At 35.4% G+C, this 15425-nt stretch overlaps 2 protein-coding genes and 1 long non-coding RNA gene across 10 annotated transcripts; 1 reads left to right on the top strand and 2 right to left on the bottom strand.

The window, feature by feature from the left end:
* Nucleotides 1–56: 56 nt before the first annotated feature.
* On the bottom strand, nt 57–7630 carry LOC124297197 (protein quiver). Of its 8 annotated transcripts, none has more exons than XM_046747956.1 (5): nt 6528–7630; nt 6011–6365; nt 5844–5891; nt 5425–5571; nt 57–5101 (listed from the first exon to the last, which is right to left on the bottom strand). In XM_046747956.1, the coding sequence occupies exons 2-5, from the start codon at nt 6033–6035 to the stop codon at nt 4863–4865; spliced, it is 459 nt and encodes a 152-aa protein (XP_046603912.1). In that variant the 5' UTR covers nt 6036–6365; nt 6528–7630; the 3' UTR covers nt 57–4862. The 8 variants fall into 8 exon arrangements, with proteins under 8 accessions (XP_046603912.1, XP_046603914.1, XP_046603915.1 ...); XM_046747958.1 differs by having other exon boundaries at nt 6552–7630; XM_046747959.1 differs by having other exon boundaries at nt 6985–7630.
* Nucleotides 7631–8708: 1078 nt separating this feature from the next.
* Nucleotides 8709–11244, top strand: LOC124298159 (uncharacterized). The gene is made up of 4 exons (XM_046749827.1): nt 8709–8824; nt 9009–9518; nt 9964–10080; nt 10231–11244. The coding sequence occupies exons 1-4, from the start codon at nt 8719–8721 to the stop codon at nt 10242–10244; spliced, it is 747 nt and encodes a 248-aa protein (XP_046605783.1). The 5' UTR covers nt 8709–8718; the 3' UTR covers nt 10245–11244.
* Nucleotides 9414–15345, bottom strand: LOC124298168 (uncharacterized). Its single transcript, XR_006906741.1, has 2 exons — nt 14546–15345; nt 9414–10113 (listed from the first exon to the last, which is right to left on the bottom strand). It is a non-coding gene; the product is annotated as an uncharacterized LOC124298168 (long non-coding RNA).
* Between the last annotated feature and the right edge of the window lie 80 nt (nt 15346–15425).

Raw genomic sequence — 15425 nt, 5'->3', positions numbered from 1 at the left:
TACTTCGCATCACCTGTAAAAGGATATACATTAAGCTGGAATGAAAATAGACCGTATTACTTGCTCTAGCACTTTTTATTAACGATTTGCCATGGATTATTTTATTATCAATTCTGTCAATATAAGTTTTATTTTTGAATCCATATCTATAACATGAGATGTCTTTTATCGATGTGTTTACGTACGAGTTACAATGATAATTTTTTTCCTTCTCTCAACGCCATTATTAACGTAACAATATTATAATTCTCTTATAATCACATATGTTTTGCAGTATGCACTTCTTAAAATTTAATGGTATTTCACGCACCGTCGTATAAACGTGTGTACGTATAATATTCATCCTACATATTGTACCTATACGTGTATGACTGTTTTTATGTAGTAACTTAATATTTTTAAACGATTGAAAACGCCATTGATCGTATTAAGCGATGCAACAAGAAAAAATAATAATTCTACTTCTTTTTCTCTTCATATACCCAATTTTACATTTGTCGAAAACATCTTAATATTATAGATACAACGTCCTTCTTCGCGAAAAAAACGATATTAATTGATATATACTTAATCTATCAACTTTTATCATATTATGTAATATGTAAGTATTGAGATGTAATCTCGTAGTAACGATTCGTGTACATATACATATACCTATACCTGTGTATCTGTATGTATATGTGTACATTTTGAGCCAATTTACTCGCTTATGTTAAATGTAGCGGCAACAGCCTTAGGGACAACATCGCAGAGAAGAAGAGTTAATTACGATTCACTTAACGATCATACTTTCCACCTTGGTAGATTGATAAAATTTTTTTATCAATCGAAGTAGCGAAGTCTTCAACAATTTCTGTGCCCCTACGTCACCACTGATATAAACTTATTATATTTACGTTTGATATTTGAAACAGAAATATTACTCTCTCAAAATAAAATATTCACATGTAAGCGGTAATCAAACTTTCGTAAAAAATCATTAACCAAACACGATTTGAGATGTTATTCGTGATTACTTTTTTTCACCCAAAATGAAACAAAGAATGAAAAAGTAAAGAAAATTGAGGAAATTAATTTTTCCCCAAAGTGTTGGCAATGTAATGATAATATACGATACATCAGTATCATATTACAGAGATGATGTATCATGAATTTTGCACGTTGGTTAATAATTATATCATGGGTGCAACACATATAAAATACCCGCTATATGTGTATGTATGTATAATACGTTGAAAATTGCAGATAAAATATTTTACATACATACGGTCCACGTACATATTTAACAATAATAAATTAGCGTTAAACGGTCTATAATTGGTATGAATCGTGTACAACAGAACGATGCAATATTTTTCTCTCGCAGTAGACGATTCAAAAATACATATACATGTAAGAATAAAACTCGAAAAATAATATACAACACTAAATTGAGTTTCGGTAGTTGACGTTATGTTACGCTCGTTTTGTAGTGGATATAATTCGACTGCGAGGCCAGTTTCAAAATAAATAGAAGAGAATTTTTCTATCATTGACAAAATAGGCCGTTGATATATCTTTTTTATTACGTATATACTATTCGACACCGTCACTCAGGGTTGATTTCGACGTACCTATCATTATTGATCTTTGATCAATTTTGGAAACTTGCGAAGGGTTCGATTAGTTGTGAGCACAAAAAAAGAAATGTTTTTGTATAAACGATAAAACGTCGATATGACCCCGCAGTCGCGCGTGCTATAATGAATAAATGACACGACACGAGCTGCATGGCTTGCCAGAGAAATCTCGCTCAACTTTTCGTATAATATTATATACAAGCTGCGAAATTAATTTGGCAAAAGGCTCGAGTACAAAGCCTTTCTGTGAGGAAATGGGCGTTCAGCTTAGAAAATCGATCCTTGGTCTCTTAAAGCCACTATCACTTATACATACCTTCCATAATTCACCCCAAGACTTACGATATTTAAGCTGAAGGCCCACGCAGTGCTTACTTGCTTTCATATAAGGGTGGAAAGGTGGATATAGTCTACTTGCCCAAGAAAATTGAGCTTTAGTATTGTTATAGTTAATTTTAAATGTAATGGACAGAAGTTCGAGTTTTTTTTTTATTTTTTTTTTTTTGCTTTTCTATTATAACAAACGCTTGTCAGTAACGCTGGCTCAATCATCAGTTAATACAATGCGACACATATGGAAAGATGTGTGCAAATAATTTTCCCATCTATTTAAAAAAAAGCTTCATAATTGTAAAAGCTTGTTCATATTTTTTCAGACAAGTAGTTTAGACGTGGAGACGATAGAATTATAGAAGAAATAGTTGGTGAAATAGTATATAATTGCATGTATAGTCTTGCAGTTTCATGCAGTGTAAAAGCATCTTCCATTTTCATTTTACTCAATTTCACGTTACACATTCACTGTACGACAACATAGAGAAAAGTAATTGTGAAATTCATATTCATACCTGGTACTTACCAAATGATGATAAAAATTTCGCAATAACAATGAAAATTAAAGTTACGGCGTGTGTTTCATTTCAACCTATTATCTCAAGTCAATTAATCCAGAACGAATTTTGGGTGTTTTGAATTGTTGGGTGAATCGAATTGTTTTTATAATAATCGTCATGGATTAATGATTAGGTCATAATGACCTGAATACTGTAAAACTACTGACTCAAATAATGGTAGCACCATCAATTAAATGCTCAAAGGTGTTAGAGAACGTCATTTGAACCTATTGCATGCCGTTTATATGCATTGCAAAATGTATAGTAAAATTAACGAAGCCTTTTCTCGTTTCGTCGAAGAAAAACTGTTCAGTTCTAATGTAAAAAATTAGGATTCAGGTGAGCATTTGAAAACGCTACCCCGCAAAAATTAATATTACATGTGATATACGTACACATGCAGACTGACGGAAGTCTGTAGATTATGCCAAACGTTATTCAACTTAAGAAACGTCTCAATTGTACACTTTCATTCGCGCACAAATTATCATAACATATTGCCAATATCACTATCTATTATTTTTATACTTCTATCTACGTGTTTTCTACTGGCAAAAATATTTCCAAAAATTATATACAGTACCGTTGCCACTTTTAATAGTTTTGACATCCTTCAATTATTATTCTATTTATCGTTAAAAATATTCATACTCACTTGAGTATTATATTATTCCTATCTTGATTATTATCATTGTCAATATTTATTTAATATTCATTATTACTATTATCATTATTATTGATGCACATAATTGCGAAATCTGGAAATATTTTCGTCAATCGTGTATACCTATTGTAATATGTGGTCATGCTCATAACTCGCGCGTGTAGTTACGCCTATTAGTATGCAGCATTTCATCTACTTGTGCTACATGTCAATGCTCGTTATTCGAGTAAAACATACCTACACCTACGTAGATTGGATTAAATTATGTAAAATGTTGTCTGATCGGTCTTTCGTATGTGGCTTTTAACTACGAAACGATTCTTTTTTCAGAGTATTTTTCTCTAATTATCTTGTTTATACGCTTTAGTCAATTTTTGTCTTTGCCTTATTTCACACGTATCAAAAGATATTCTATTTTCATTCTATTTCGAAAACTGACAGTAAGTTACTCAAGACCAATCGAGTATTTCATTCCACATTCTATTTTGCTACTCTAGTATCCTTATACAATTGTGTTAAAAATAATAGGATGCAAACCAAAATAAAAAGTCAATTCCGTACAGACACTACGTGTAATTTTACAATCATAGGCTGTCCATATGTATAGTCTGTAGATTGATGCTGTTTTTAGTAATCAAAGTCGAAATAGTTTTGTTGCTTTTTTGTAGAAGAGAAAATTATTACGTTAGCCTTGCAAACATCTTGCGAAATATCATGCTGCCCGGTTTTCTTGTTTATAGCAGAATGTGTGCCTCTGTGTAGTTATAAAATGAATATAAGACGAAAGAAGATAAACTAAGTTAAGGAATAACTAACTAAAAAATAAAAACTAACCCAAATAAGAATATAAAAATAAAAACAAAATCTACAAAGTCTATATAAAACTTGTGTAAAACCTTGACGAATACATCTTATGAAGGATAACTTGATCCATTATCGTTCCAGTTATTCATCGTTTCAATTGACGAACAAATTTTAATCCGCGGCACAGTGTATGCCGGGAAACGATTTGCAACGTGGAACTTGAAAAATTGTAATAGAAAGATCCAAGTTCACTACGGCGCATTTCTGCTGATTATTACAATTACCGCATACCTAGTAATATAGCATATCGAAGACTGATATGTCGAATTTGACTCTAAGACTAACATTTTTTTTTATAATAATAATTTGAGGAAAAATTCTCTACATCTACATTTAAGGATTTCGTCGTATAAGATATGATCACTGTGTGGTTCCTCGTGTAACGAATAGCCCGCATTCCGCTCAGTTATCAAACAATAATATGATTCGTCAGATTTTATATTCGCACAAACGATGAATGTGGTATGGAGTGCAATTGGTAAAACGACGGCCAATGTGTAGTGAAGACCGTCGTATTATACATTGTTTCAATTCAAATCTAATCTCGTATTGCATTAAAAGCTTCGTGACGTTTCATTCCGCATTTCATCTCATCTCATCTCTTCAATTAACGTTCACATACCTATATTCTCTAAAATTTCAAGCAAGCCCTTGCATTGGTTCTACAATTTCACTACAGGGCTCCGCGTTTGCTTTACTACTGGGTGAAGTTTCATGTGGTATAATATAAATAACGAGTAAGTAAACAAGTAAGGAAGTAAGGAAGGAAGTAAGTAAGTAAATAAGTATATATGAGTGTCACTATAGGTATATGGTTCATCATCACAGCGACCTAATAAGCAAGCCTGGAGCTGATCTTAGGATGGACAGTGTAACAACAGGTACGAGGATTGCATGGAGAATGGGTGACGGGAGGGAGGAGATCCCGACTCGATTGCACATATCCTCCTCACAGAAGCACATGTGACCAGTGCCGGTACTTTCCATCATGCACACGTGGTCCACCATAAACAAGTTTATCTGTAGTTGCGACGTACAGGTTCTCCTCACGCTTTCGTAAGCTGAAAACACAAGTGTCAAATGTTTCACGTGAAATTTTTGCACTCCGCGTAACCGTTTCGTCTTGCGTTATACCGGGAGAGTTTTCTGTGAAACTCAACGGTCAACGCCTGCCGATAGGCAACCGAAGTCACATTCCAATCACGTGCCTGCCCGCAAGGAATACGGAATGTAACTTTGGTTGCCTAACTGCTGGCGTCGAACGGTGAGTTTCACAGAAAACTCTCCCGGTGTATCGATGTGCACGGCGCATTTATCGTCATTTATTGTTGGACACATTTTATTTCTCGTTCAAACAATTATATTACTGCTGTATAATGCTCACGTGACTTGGCATTGCGGACCATCTTGACGCAGCATCCGTTGCACGTCATTAGAGGTGGTTGATCACGGGGCAGGGCGGTGTAATTAAAGGGATCCTTGCACCTAAGATCCGTCCACGAATCGCACTGGTAGCAGTAGACGGACCTTGCTGTTGACGTAAGTTTGAGGCAAGGGTTTTAACGCGTATCAATGTTCTATGTCTCTCCGAAGAGGGAATATTCATTTTACCACAAGTATTTTCATATTCCATGCAACTAGTTTTTTTTCAATTCTAAGAAACCTTAAACCAATCGTTCAAAAAATTTCTACCAACATCACCGAATCTGCATTCTTACGAATCTCCATAAGTGTAAAAATGGACATGGAAATATTATTCTAATTATAAAAATTTGCGCAGCTATGCAATTAACGATCACTTACTCTGACATTCTGCGTAACTGGCGTTGATCGTAGCGAGTAAAATAGCGGCTGAAAAATGCGAATGGTAAACCCTTTGAGAAGCGTTGACCCGGTTGTTTCTTCTCGAGATGAAATTCTAAATTTAAATGAGAATTGCGACCTTAACGCGAAAAAAAAAAGAAACTCACCAGCTATCAGATAATCAGACCCCATTCTGCACGCGATTAATTACTGCACTTATCGATTGGTGTACTCATTTCATTCATCATGGTCCTTTGCGTAATTCTAAGTCTTAAAATGGACTATCGCACCATTGTAACACCATGATTCATGGCACTTTCTTTACGACTTACGTATATGGTAATAATTTTTATATATTTTTTTTTTTTTTTTGTATGCGATTCCGGTTTATAGTAATTGTATTGTTCCTCGAAATTATTAAATCTTTCAATTTGTGAACACGTTTCGTATTTTTTGCAGTGGATTATCGGAGCTATGCTTCCCACTCATTCAAGAATCGGCGTTTTACCTTTCTTTGAGCACCTATATAAGGAAAATTGATGCGAAATGGCGGAAAAAATTTTGATTAACCTACAGAGTAATTTCGAATAGGACAAACTGCGTCAAACTGCAGAACGTAAACAGAGAATTCTAACTGGATTACAAAGTAAATACACTAATTCTTCTTTATATTATTATATGTACCAGCTACGACACTGTGTTTTTTACTTTAAGACTATCTAGGCCACACCAAGTAATGCAATAATTCCAGAAAATGGTATTAGCGTAAATTAAGGCTTCCCTTGTTACGCAAAATCTTGTGATATGTATTACTCATAAGCAGTGGAATAATTTACGAATATTTATTTCTTATCATTATTGAATTGGTCAGCGTGACTATTTTAGTCCGTCTTCAACCCGAATCTGAATTAATAAAATCCTTAGCAGTTCGCTATTTCCTCATTTTTTCATTTCTCCCTATTAAATCAATATTTAATTCAATAATTGAACAGTTTTTGACGCATTGATCCACTCATTGCTAGTCGTAATAATCTCTAGATATAACATTTATAAATTAAGTCGAAAATATTAAGTCAAAATATAATACAAGTTCAATCAATTTTATTCATTCAATCAACATATATTTAAATTAGCCAATTACAAAGCGCGACAACGCGATTGCAGTATTTCACATTATCGGTAAGTCTCTCAAGGAATTGATTGTCACTCTGTGAAGGTAAACTAGAAAAAAGAAAAACCGGTATCAAACCCATATTAGTTCTGAATCAAGTTAAATCGCGCAGGCCAATTATACGCGAAATTGTTATTCGCTGATTCGATAAAGTATTTTCACAATTAAAAAATTACAATCCCTGTATTAGGATAAAAAATAATTGCGCATGCTGAGATTCATTTTCTTCCAATTCCCACTGGGCTATTAAATATCAGGATTGGATGTTGGTAATGAAATATTATTGAAAAATTATTGTCAATCGATGCGCTTGTATATACGTATGTACGCAACGGAGATATTTGAGGCATGAATATACATATTTATTTTAAAATGAATGGCACGTCACCCACATATTTGATCGGTATTATGTTTATTATATTTATTATTATTATTGTTGTTATTGTTATTGCGCATTGTTATTATCGTTTGAAAAAACCGCACACCGCATCACGACTTATGAAAATCGAGGAACATAATGAATCACTTCGAAAAAGCAGGTAAACGCCGAAAGGCAGGCATATCAAGGTTTGAAAGTAGAACTTGCGATGGCGGATCAATATATTCTACTGCAGCGGCACCGCGGAGGAAAGCTCAGATACTCTGCGTTACAAAGAAAGCTTCGCGCAAGCGTAAAATGGCTACGGGGTCCTGCGTCAAGTTTGAATATCGCATTGCTGTATACATTATACACGTAATCACAATGCAAAACGTAAGCGCAGTGGTAAATTTATGGAAAAAATCAGCATGCTTTATACATTTCATCGTTATTTTTATTTATGCATAATTTTCAATTCATTTACATCTAGTACATGTTTTTAACAAGTAACCAGTATGATTATTGTAACTTGCTTGCAAATAGACAAAATATTCTTCTGACGATTTCTCCGAAAAAAGGTGTTGAAACAATTGAAGATGATTTTAACGAAATCATCAGTCACGATAAGAATTGTTATCGGATTCTTCGCAGTGTTATAACATTAAATAAACTTGACGGAAAAATGGTCAATTTTTAACGTCGATAATGCTTGAAACATCCGTATAATCTGCGCTTTTCGAGCAATTGAATCTATACCTGCAAAATCAATCGATGGATCATTCAATTAATTACCATGTGTTATGAAACTTGGTATTGATTTTACAACAAGAATTTCCAAAACTGGACCACGATGATATAGCCAGGTTAATAGCTGATCAATTATTTGTTGTAATCAGCATGGTAACAGAACAATGGATATTTTATAACTAGGCTACGTATTACTTATTCCTATTTCATGCCATGAAATCAACAAAACAGAAGAACAATCTTTCACTTATAATGTAATTACTTACCGGTCAATCAAACGCTTTTCAATAACAATTTCCATCAGACTCGTATAAATCTTAAGCGAAATCTCCCCCACCTTAGATCGCAGCTTTACTTGGTTATAATGTTTCTATGTTTTACTATCGCCACAGCTTGCGTACACCGTTGTGCCACATAAAAGTACGGTGGTAGCCGGAATACTGGGTTAAAATTATATTTATACTTACATTTTTTACCTTTTTATCGTGATTTTTTTTTCCTTCGCAATACCGAATTACCGTATGTATATAACTGTATATATATATATATATTACATGTATACTAATGACATTTTTCTGTACAGGTGTAACTCTGAAAAAATGGCTCATTGGGTTCGCTATCTTCACTTGCAGCAAGCTGTGCTGATGCTCTTTATTTCAAACGGATGCTTGCTGATTGGAGTCAAGAGCGGCGCATTGAAATACGGTACGAGAAAATTAATAACAAAGAAAAACCATTTCTCTATAAACTAGTGTAACTTCTTTTAAAAAAATCCCACGACACAATATCGTAACTTCTCCATGATTGGCAAAAGATTATTACACGCAATGTGATTTTAAAGATTTTCTCATAACTTTGCGGTCTTCCAATCTATGGTCCTTTTCATTAGTGGAATCCCGGCTCAACTGGGAGAAACAGATTTCGGATCATGGGGATCGTATGCGTCAATTTTCACCGCTCGTCGAACCATCTCCGGACCGATCCTTGGCCCGCCAATACCTGGTACCATCGAAATCGCAAAGGCAGATGGAACCCCATACGCAAGACTCAGAAAAGACATCCAAGAAAACTCACGAACCTGAGTCCCGCTCTCTCGGTACACATTCTATCTTTGGCCGAATGTCACCGCATGACTTTGAACGGTATCGCTTAGATCAGTCACAGCGATCGCGTGCCATGACCCAGCGGCTGAGTTCTCTCAATAGAAACGAGCAGAACCATTTCGAACGACAAACTGACACCCCTACTGAGCCTCCACCGGAAAAAATTGTTCCCCCGCTTTTCCCAGCATCTGTTCATCCCAAACCACCATTCTTCGTTCGCCGAATGCCAAGCGATGAATTCCGTGACGCCATCGACAGGAGACAATTGTTCGATCCCAATAATCCTGGAATTATCGGTAGGATGACAATATACATATACGGTGAAGATAGTGGCGTCCATGTCTACAATCCCTAGTATCACACATAGCGACTTATTTCTTACTCATTACTAGCAGAAAGTGAAGTCAAAGGAGATACTTAAAGCCAATGTAGTCGACCATATCCCAAAGTACTGCTCACTTTAAGCTTTTGCATCTTTGTTAACAATTTCACGTTAGTTGACTATACTCAGACTTTAGATACTTAGTATCCGGATGAGTGTGAGACCATATGAATAGCATTCCACTTCCATGTGTAGAAACTATACCACACATAGTACACATATAACCACTTCTATTAAGAAAGAAAACATGTGATTAGATTCTATTTTTCCTACCGTTGTTCGTAGCGTTAACAGTGAGTGAATTATTCGCCTGCGTCTGCCACAAACATTCGTGATCATTTCGAGATATTCGTTTCCAGACAACCCCGGAACCCGTCCACCACCGGAATCTCTGAAGGAATGGCTCAAGTATCCGTTGTCGGATGAGGAATATTATCAGCAAGTAGGCTTGATACCGGGTGGCATATTTCCGGCAGGTAAGTTGCAGCATCTGTATTGTGAAATATAAACTACGTCTCGTGGTGATCTTGTTCTATTCGGAAAATCGAAAAAAAAGTATAAACCAGCAAGCGGTATATGAAAGTACTTTAAGCTCATTTCCTCTGACTAACTATTTTTTATTTCAGGCTCAAGTCGCTAGTACAATGGGCAAACCAGTATAAGAGCCACGGGAACCGGAAGTTATTAGTCTACGATTTGGGAGACGTATGGACTCTCATTATTTTTTCAAGTTCATCGTGCTAAGTATGAACGTATGAAACTGTTTAGATGATTAGGTTGTGGTCGGTGTAATGGTGCTACACCGAATGATATAATGAGAAAGAATTTTGTGGCTGCAGCGTTATTCTTGAAAAAATATAAAATGAAAAAAAACATAAGCGAAAAACGTTTTGTCGCGTTGTATCATTCCTGATTTTGCTTTAATCTGACGGCCAATAATTGCACACGATTAACATGGTATGGAGAATAATTAATACAGGAAAAACTTGTGTATCTTGAGTTACAAATTAAATAGAATTGCCGGTATGAACACTCAGTATCGAGGTGAATAATATTAGTTTCAATTCCAGTACAACTAACGTCATTGAAGTGATGAATAATTTATAACAATTCTATTCTCCTGACAACTGGACCCTCAAACATGTTACAAATGGATTTTGACGGGACTCGGGTATGTTATAGAGGTATTTGCCCTAAGTACCAGGCTAACGGGAATTTATTCACTACGGCTTAGTTTCCGCTTTTATTTTTTTTTTTTTATACTTTACTTTTTCTCGTTCACGTATCCAATCTTAATAAATATCAATAACGAACATTGCATATTACAAAGTTGCGGGGAAAAATATTGCCAGATCCCGAGATCACCGCGGGAGTTTGTCGGACAAACCGACAAATGGACATCCAGAAAGACATTTTTTTAAAAACCTGTTGGTCGGATTACTAGAGGTCCGAAAACGTAAAGATTCGTTGAAATTAGAAAGAGTGAATTTCGACCAAAACCAATACTTTCCTTACATCAACGAGGGTGATGGAGAGTAAAAACTAATGTCGTACGAAAGTCGTCGTAGTGAATGTAATTGGAGTTTAAGAAAATTCTGACAAGTCTCAAAATATCAAAGTTTCACTAATTCACTACACAACAACGAGAAGAAAAAATGTCAGGCTTTGCAAAGCGATTAACAAAATAGTAAATAATTGTACCTTGTTTATATACTGTCAATATTATTATGTACAACTAGAAAAAAAATCCGGTAAGCACATATATTCTTCCGATCATAGTAGTTTTCGATATTTTCTAGTTGAAAGAGAAATGTTCGTGCCATTTTTAATAATAGCAGGTTTACTTATCAATTGGGGAAATATTCGTCTCATCAAATTTGGAAATGATTTTAATTTGATAGGTATCTGCGAAATTTTAAAGTATACTATATGTGGTATATTTGTAATATAGAGAGAACTTTAGCCCCGTACCATTTACACTCGAAATTTTCAAACTGTTCCCGCTGGAATTTTGACCTGCCCCACCATCTACCTTCAATTGAGGGTTCAAACTTTGTATTCAAACAGATAGGCAAGATCAGTCGTGCGTCAGCTGCGAATTAGAGCAGTTCAAAGCGAGCTTGGGGTCAATCTGTCACCTGTGTGTAACTTATGGTGGTTTGAGTGAAAATTGGAGCAAATTTTTTTTCAACACTTCTACGTGGACTTTGTTTTCTTTCATTGTGAGTAACATTTTGTGCATAAAAATATTTTTTTTCACCGCAATAATCACTGTAAACGCATGTCTATCAGATGTCTTACTATCCCCGGAGTAAACAAATATTCGAAGCCTGGATCGATAATAATGGATACGAAGAGGCTTTGTACGAGGCATTTTCGGACGAAGAAGATCGTTTGCCTGACGAGAATTCTTACTCTGCAGAAGGCGATGATGCCTTCGGCGAAGTCGAAGATGCCAGTTTAGAGCAGAGTCTTTTAGAGTTCACCGAAATATCCGAAGTGGTATTGCACCGATATTAAATGAACAGAAACTTTCTATTGGTTGAGAAGGGCCGTATTTTCCGGATCGAACAAGATGAGGCATTTGTGAACGAAAACTAGACCAAAAATCAAAAGAAAAGTGTCTGACGTGCCCGCGGACGATGTGCGATTTTCACCGCATATACATGTGCCTTGAATCCGCAAATGCCGAATCACATTTATAATGATTATTCTGATTTTATTTGAACCTTCTATATCATATTTTCATAATGAAATAGTTTCTCAATAATAAAAAATGTATTTCGTCATTCATTTGATCGAAACCTGATAGACTTTCAATCTTGCCCAATGTCATTTTTTCCCCGGAAAATTCACTATTCATTCCTCAAAATAAATATACTTTATGAAAAACTGACTTACTAGACGAAGACTACTTCGAAGTGGACCAGCTTTGGAATAAAATTGTAAAATTTTTGTCAAAAATATTGTAAATCAAAAAAATGGCACGTATTTCAATGAAAACTTAATTTTTTTCTTCCTTTTTTTTTCATTAATTTTTTTTTTAATATGAAAATCCTAAGGACCCAATATGCTGAAGATTGGGGCTTCTTTATAAAGGTTAGAAATATGTTTCAGAATTTTTTTGGAAGAGCAATTCCCGAAACTCTCAAGGTACTACTCATTTTTTATCGTGTGGTACGTACGTTATTCGCAAGACGTGTATCATTTAAGCGCTAAAACAGGCGATCAGAACTATTCAGTGAATTATCCCATAAACGATTAGCGATTCAGCGATTCACGTGGAACGTACTATGCATAGATATGTATGTATATTTTGTTGGTATTTCTGCCCAGTCATTGTATAACTTTAGTGAAACGCAGCAGAAAAAAGGTTCTTCGATGAGTCTACATACATGCAGTAATAATTAAAAATATTTACACACGTTAATAAACAAAGCACAATATTACAGCTCACGATTAGACGCTTGCATTTGCGTATGTTGGATATACAGGACGATAATTATGCAAATGGATGCATAGTTCCGTTTCTAATTTATCGATTCGTACAGTAAATTACGTTAACTAGTTGTTTAATTGTCCACTGCAAGAAATTGTTTGCAGCGCGAATGTCGACGATAATTAACTTTTACCCACTACATGATAAAAATATTACCAAAAATTGAATACCTCGAATATCCTGTTGATGAATTCTCGAAATTTTACTTCCCTCACGGTGACCACGATTCAATGAATCTGGCGCATGGCAAGAATAGATTTATTTATCTAATAAATGAACGGGTAGCAGACTGTAGAAATATTATTCGTAAGAATCCGTATGGATGATCTAAAAGTAGTATAATAATAACGATGGTAATTTATACGTCAGTGTAAATGTATCTGCTGTGCGGATCAAGTCAAATACACCTCCCACTCTTTCTTTATCTCTCAAGCTTTTTCAGCTATCGGGATATTATCGTAGGATATGCTCATTGATTGAGGTCAACGAGACTGTAGTAAATTTTAAATAAACACGAACATTAAGACAGCCGATAACACCTACGTAAAGATAAACTTGTGATCGGTTACAGTTACCAATGTAATTTTCACAGACGGTAGAAAACTAAATATTACCCGTTGCAACTGGCAAAAAAAAAAAAAAAAAAAAAAAAAAAACAACTTGATGACTGCTGCTCGGCGATATATACAATTTCGTTTAAATCTCTTGTATTCGTAATATACCTCGCAATTACTTATTTACTGAGCACACGGTTTATCAACTTGTTATCTTGCTGATTAGTTAACCGCTCAACGCTCAAAACTTCACGGCTGATATGTATGTGAATTGTAATGAACTTACGATTAGGACGGCCGGAAAGAGTAAAATACTCGGCAAATGCGTCGTTTCAACTTTTGAACGGTATATGTGCCTACTTAGGTTTCAATAAAATTCACGCAGTTTATAAACCGGTTAAAATAATAAGGACACTATACTAACCTACTAACTTACATTTCTTTGAGTGAAAAAAAAATGTCCAAGTACAACGAGAGGCGATAATTGGTTTTAATGCGAATATCGTACTTGCTCAGGTCTGGTCTCCCAACATGTGAAAAAAAAAATAAAACTACATGTGTGCATACGCAATGTACGTATGTGTGCACGTGTGTGTTCTGCATAGGTATGCAAATAACGGACTCGTGCACCGAAAGAACGACTTTCTACTTGCGAAGAGGTCGACGCGTCTATTAGATAAATATATACTTGTATATCTTTATTATATATATATATATAATTCTTCTTTTCGTTCGTCTGTTGTGATCGCGTAAATTCTGAACGACTTGACCGATTGAGGTCGTATTCATACGATACATTTGTATTGTCGAGACGACGGGTCATGGCTATATAGATATGTTTATCGTTAACTCATTTTGCACATTGTTAACACATTATCGCGCACTTACCGGAAAGGGCAGGACAACGTCTGCCGGGCCAGCTAGTTATGTATAAATGTATGGAATAGAGCGTATTCATTCCTTGTTTGGATTTCTGGTCCCGATTTTTGTGAAAAATTTCAATTCACCGGAGAGTGGACGAAGAGAATAAAATTGTTTCCGGACAAGTAAAGCTGCGTCAGCTTTAAAATCAATGCATGTTGATTGGTGTTTTTGCGTCGGGCACCGAGACGGACGAATGATCGGGGCGGGGATGGAATACCGAATTTAAAACGTTTCGAAAGTGAGAAATTTCGAATTTTTTAGTGGCGGAACTTGAAGTAAAGAAATCAAACTTTGACGAAACGTCAAAGTTTAATTCGAATGTTCCGAAACCCGACGCTCAAAAAGTTCCGAAAGGATAAACTTGCGAAAAGGCGTAACTTTGGTAAGTGAAAGTTCCGAAAGTGCGAAAATGACACAAGTTTGATATGAAACATTGAAATTCCGAATGATCGAAGATATTCAATACCGTGAATTTCCGGCTTGGTGAGATTCCGCCACTTTGATCTTGCTGTGCTTTGAATTTTCCATATTTTTACGTTCGAAATCCTGGTGAATCTGATTTACGGTTTTTCTGATTTTTCACACCCTCTCGTTGAATAAACTACGGTGTGTGAGTACATTTTAACTCTCGGAACTTTACTTCACCGAAACTTTATTTTTCAGAATTCTCCTCCATCGAAACTTAATTAATTTGAGCCGTCGGGCTTCGGACCATTCGAAACGTTATTGATCTCTTCACTTAAACTTTCGCCACATGAATAATTCGGAATCAGGCGCTGTCGGAAGTTTTTAAATTCGAAACTTGAACCCAGCTCCGAATGATCACCGACTCGCCGCATTCTTC

This window comes from Neodiprion virginianus, chromosome 2 (assembly GCF_021901495.1).
Source record: "Neodiprion virginianus isolate iyNeoVirg1 chromosome 2, iyNeoVirg1.1, whole genome shotgun sequence".
NCBI lineage: Eukaryota > Metazoa > Arthropoda > Insecta > Hymenoptera > Diprionidae > Neodiprion > Neodiprion virginianus.
This window is presented reverse-complemented; position numbering and strand designations above follow the sequence as displayed.

What these genes read in the sequence shown, in the direction of transcription:
- LOC124297197 (XM_046747956.1), bottom strand. Translation starts at nt 6,035, where the DNA reads ATGGGGTCTGATTATCTGATAGCTG. An exon ending in GTCTGATTATCTGATAGCTG is followed by an intron (nt 5,892 to 6,010) that starts GTGAGTTTCTTT and finishes CGCATTTTTCAG; the next exon opens with CCGCTATTTTACTCGCTACG. An exon ending in CAGTTACGCAGAATGTCAGA is followed by an intron (nt 5,572 to 5,843) that starts GTAAGTGATCGT and finishes TTACGTCAACAG; the next exon opens with CAAGGTCCGTCTACTGCTAC.
- LOC124298159 (XM_046749827.1), top strand. Translation starts at nt 8,719, where the DNA reads ATGGCTCATTGGGTTCGCTATCTTCACTTGCAGCAAGCTGTGCTGATG. An exon ending in GAGCGGCGCATTGAAATACG is followed by an intron (nt 8,825 to 9,008) that starts GTACGAGAAAAT and finishes CCTTTTCATTAG; the next exon opens with TGGAATCCCGGCTCAACTGG. An exon ending in CAATAATCCTGGAATTATCG is followed by an intron (nt 9,519 to 9,963) that starts GTAGGATGACAA and finishes ATTCGTTTCCAG; the next exon opens with ACAACCCCGGAACCCGTCCA.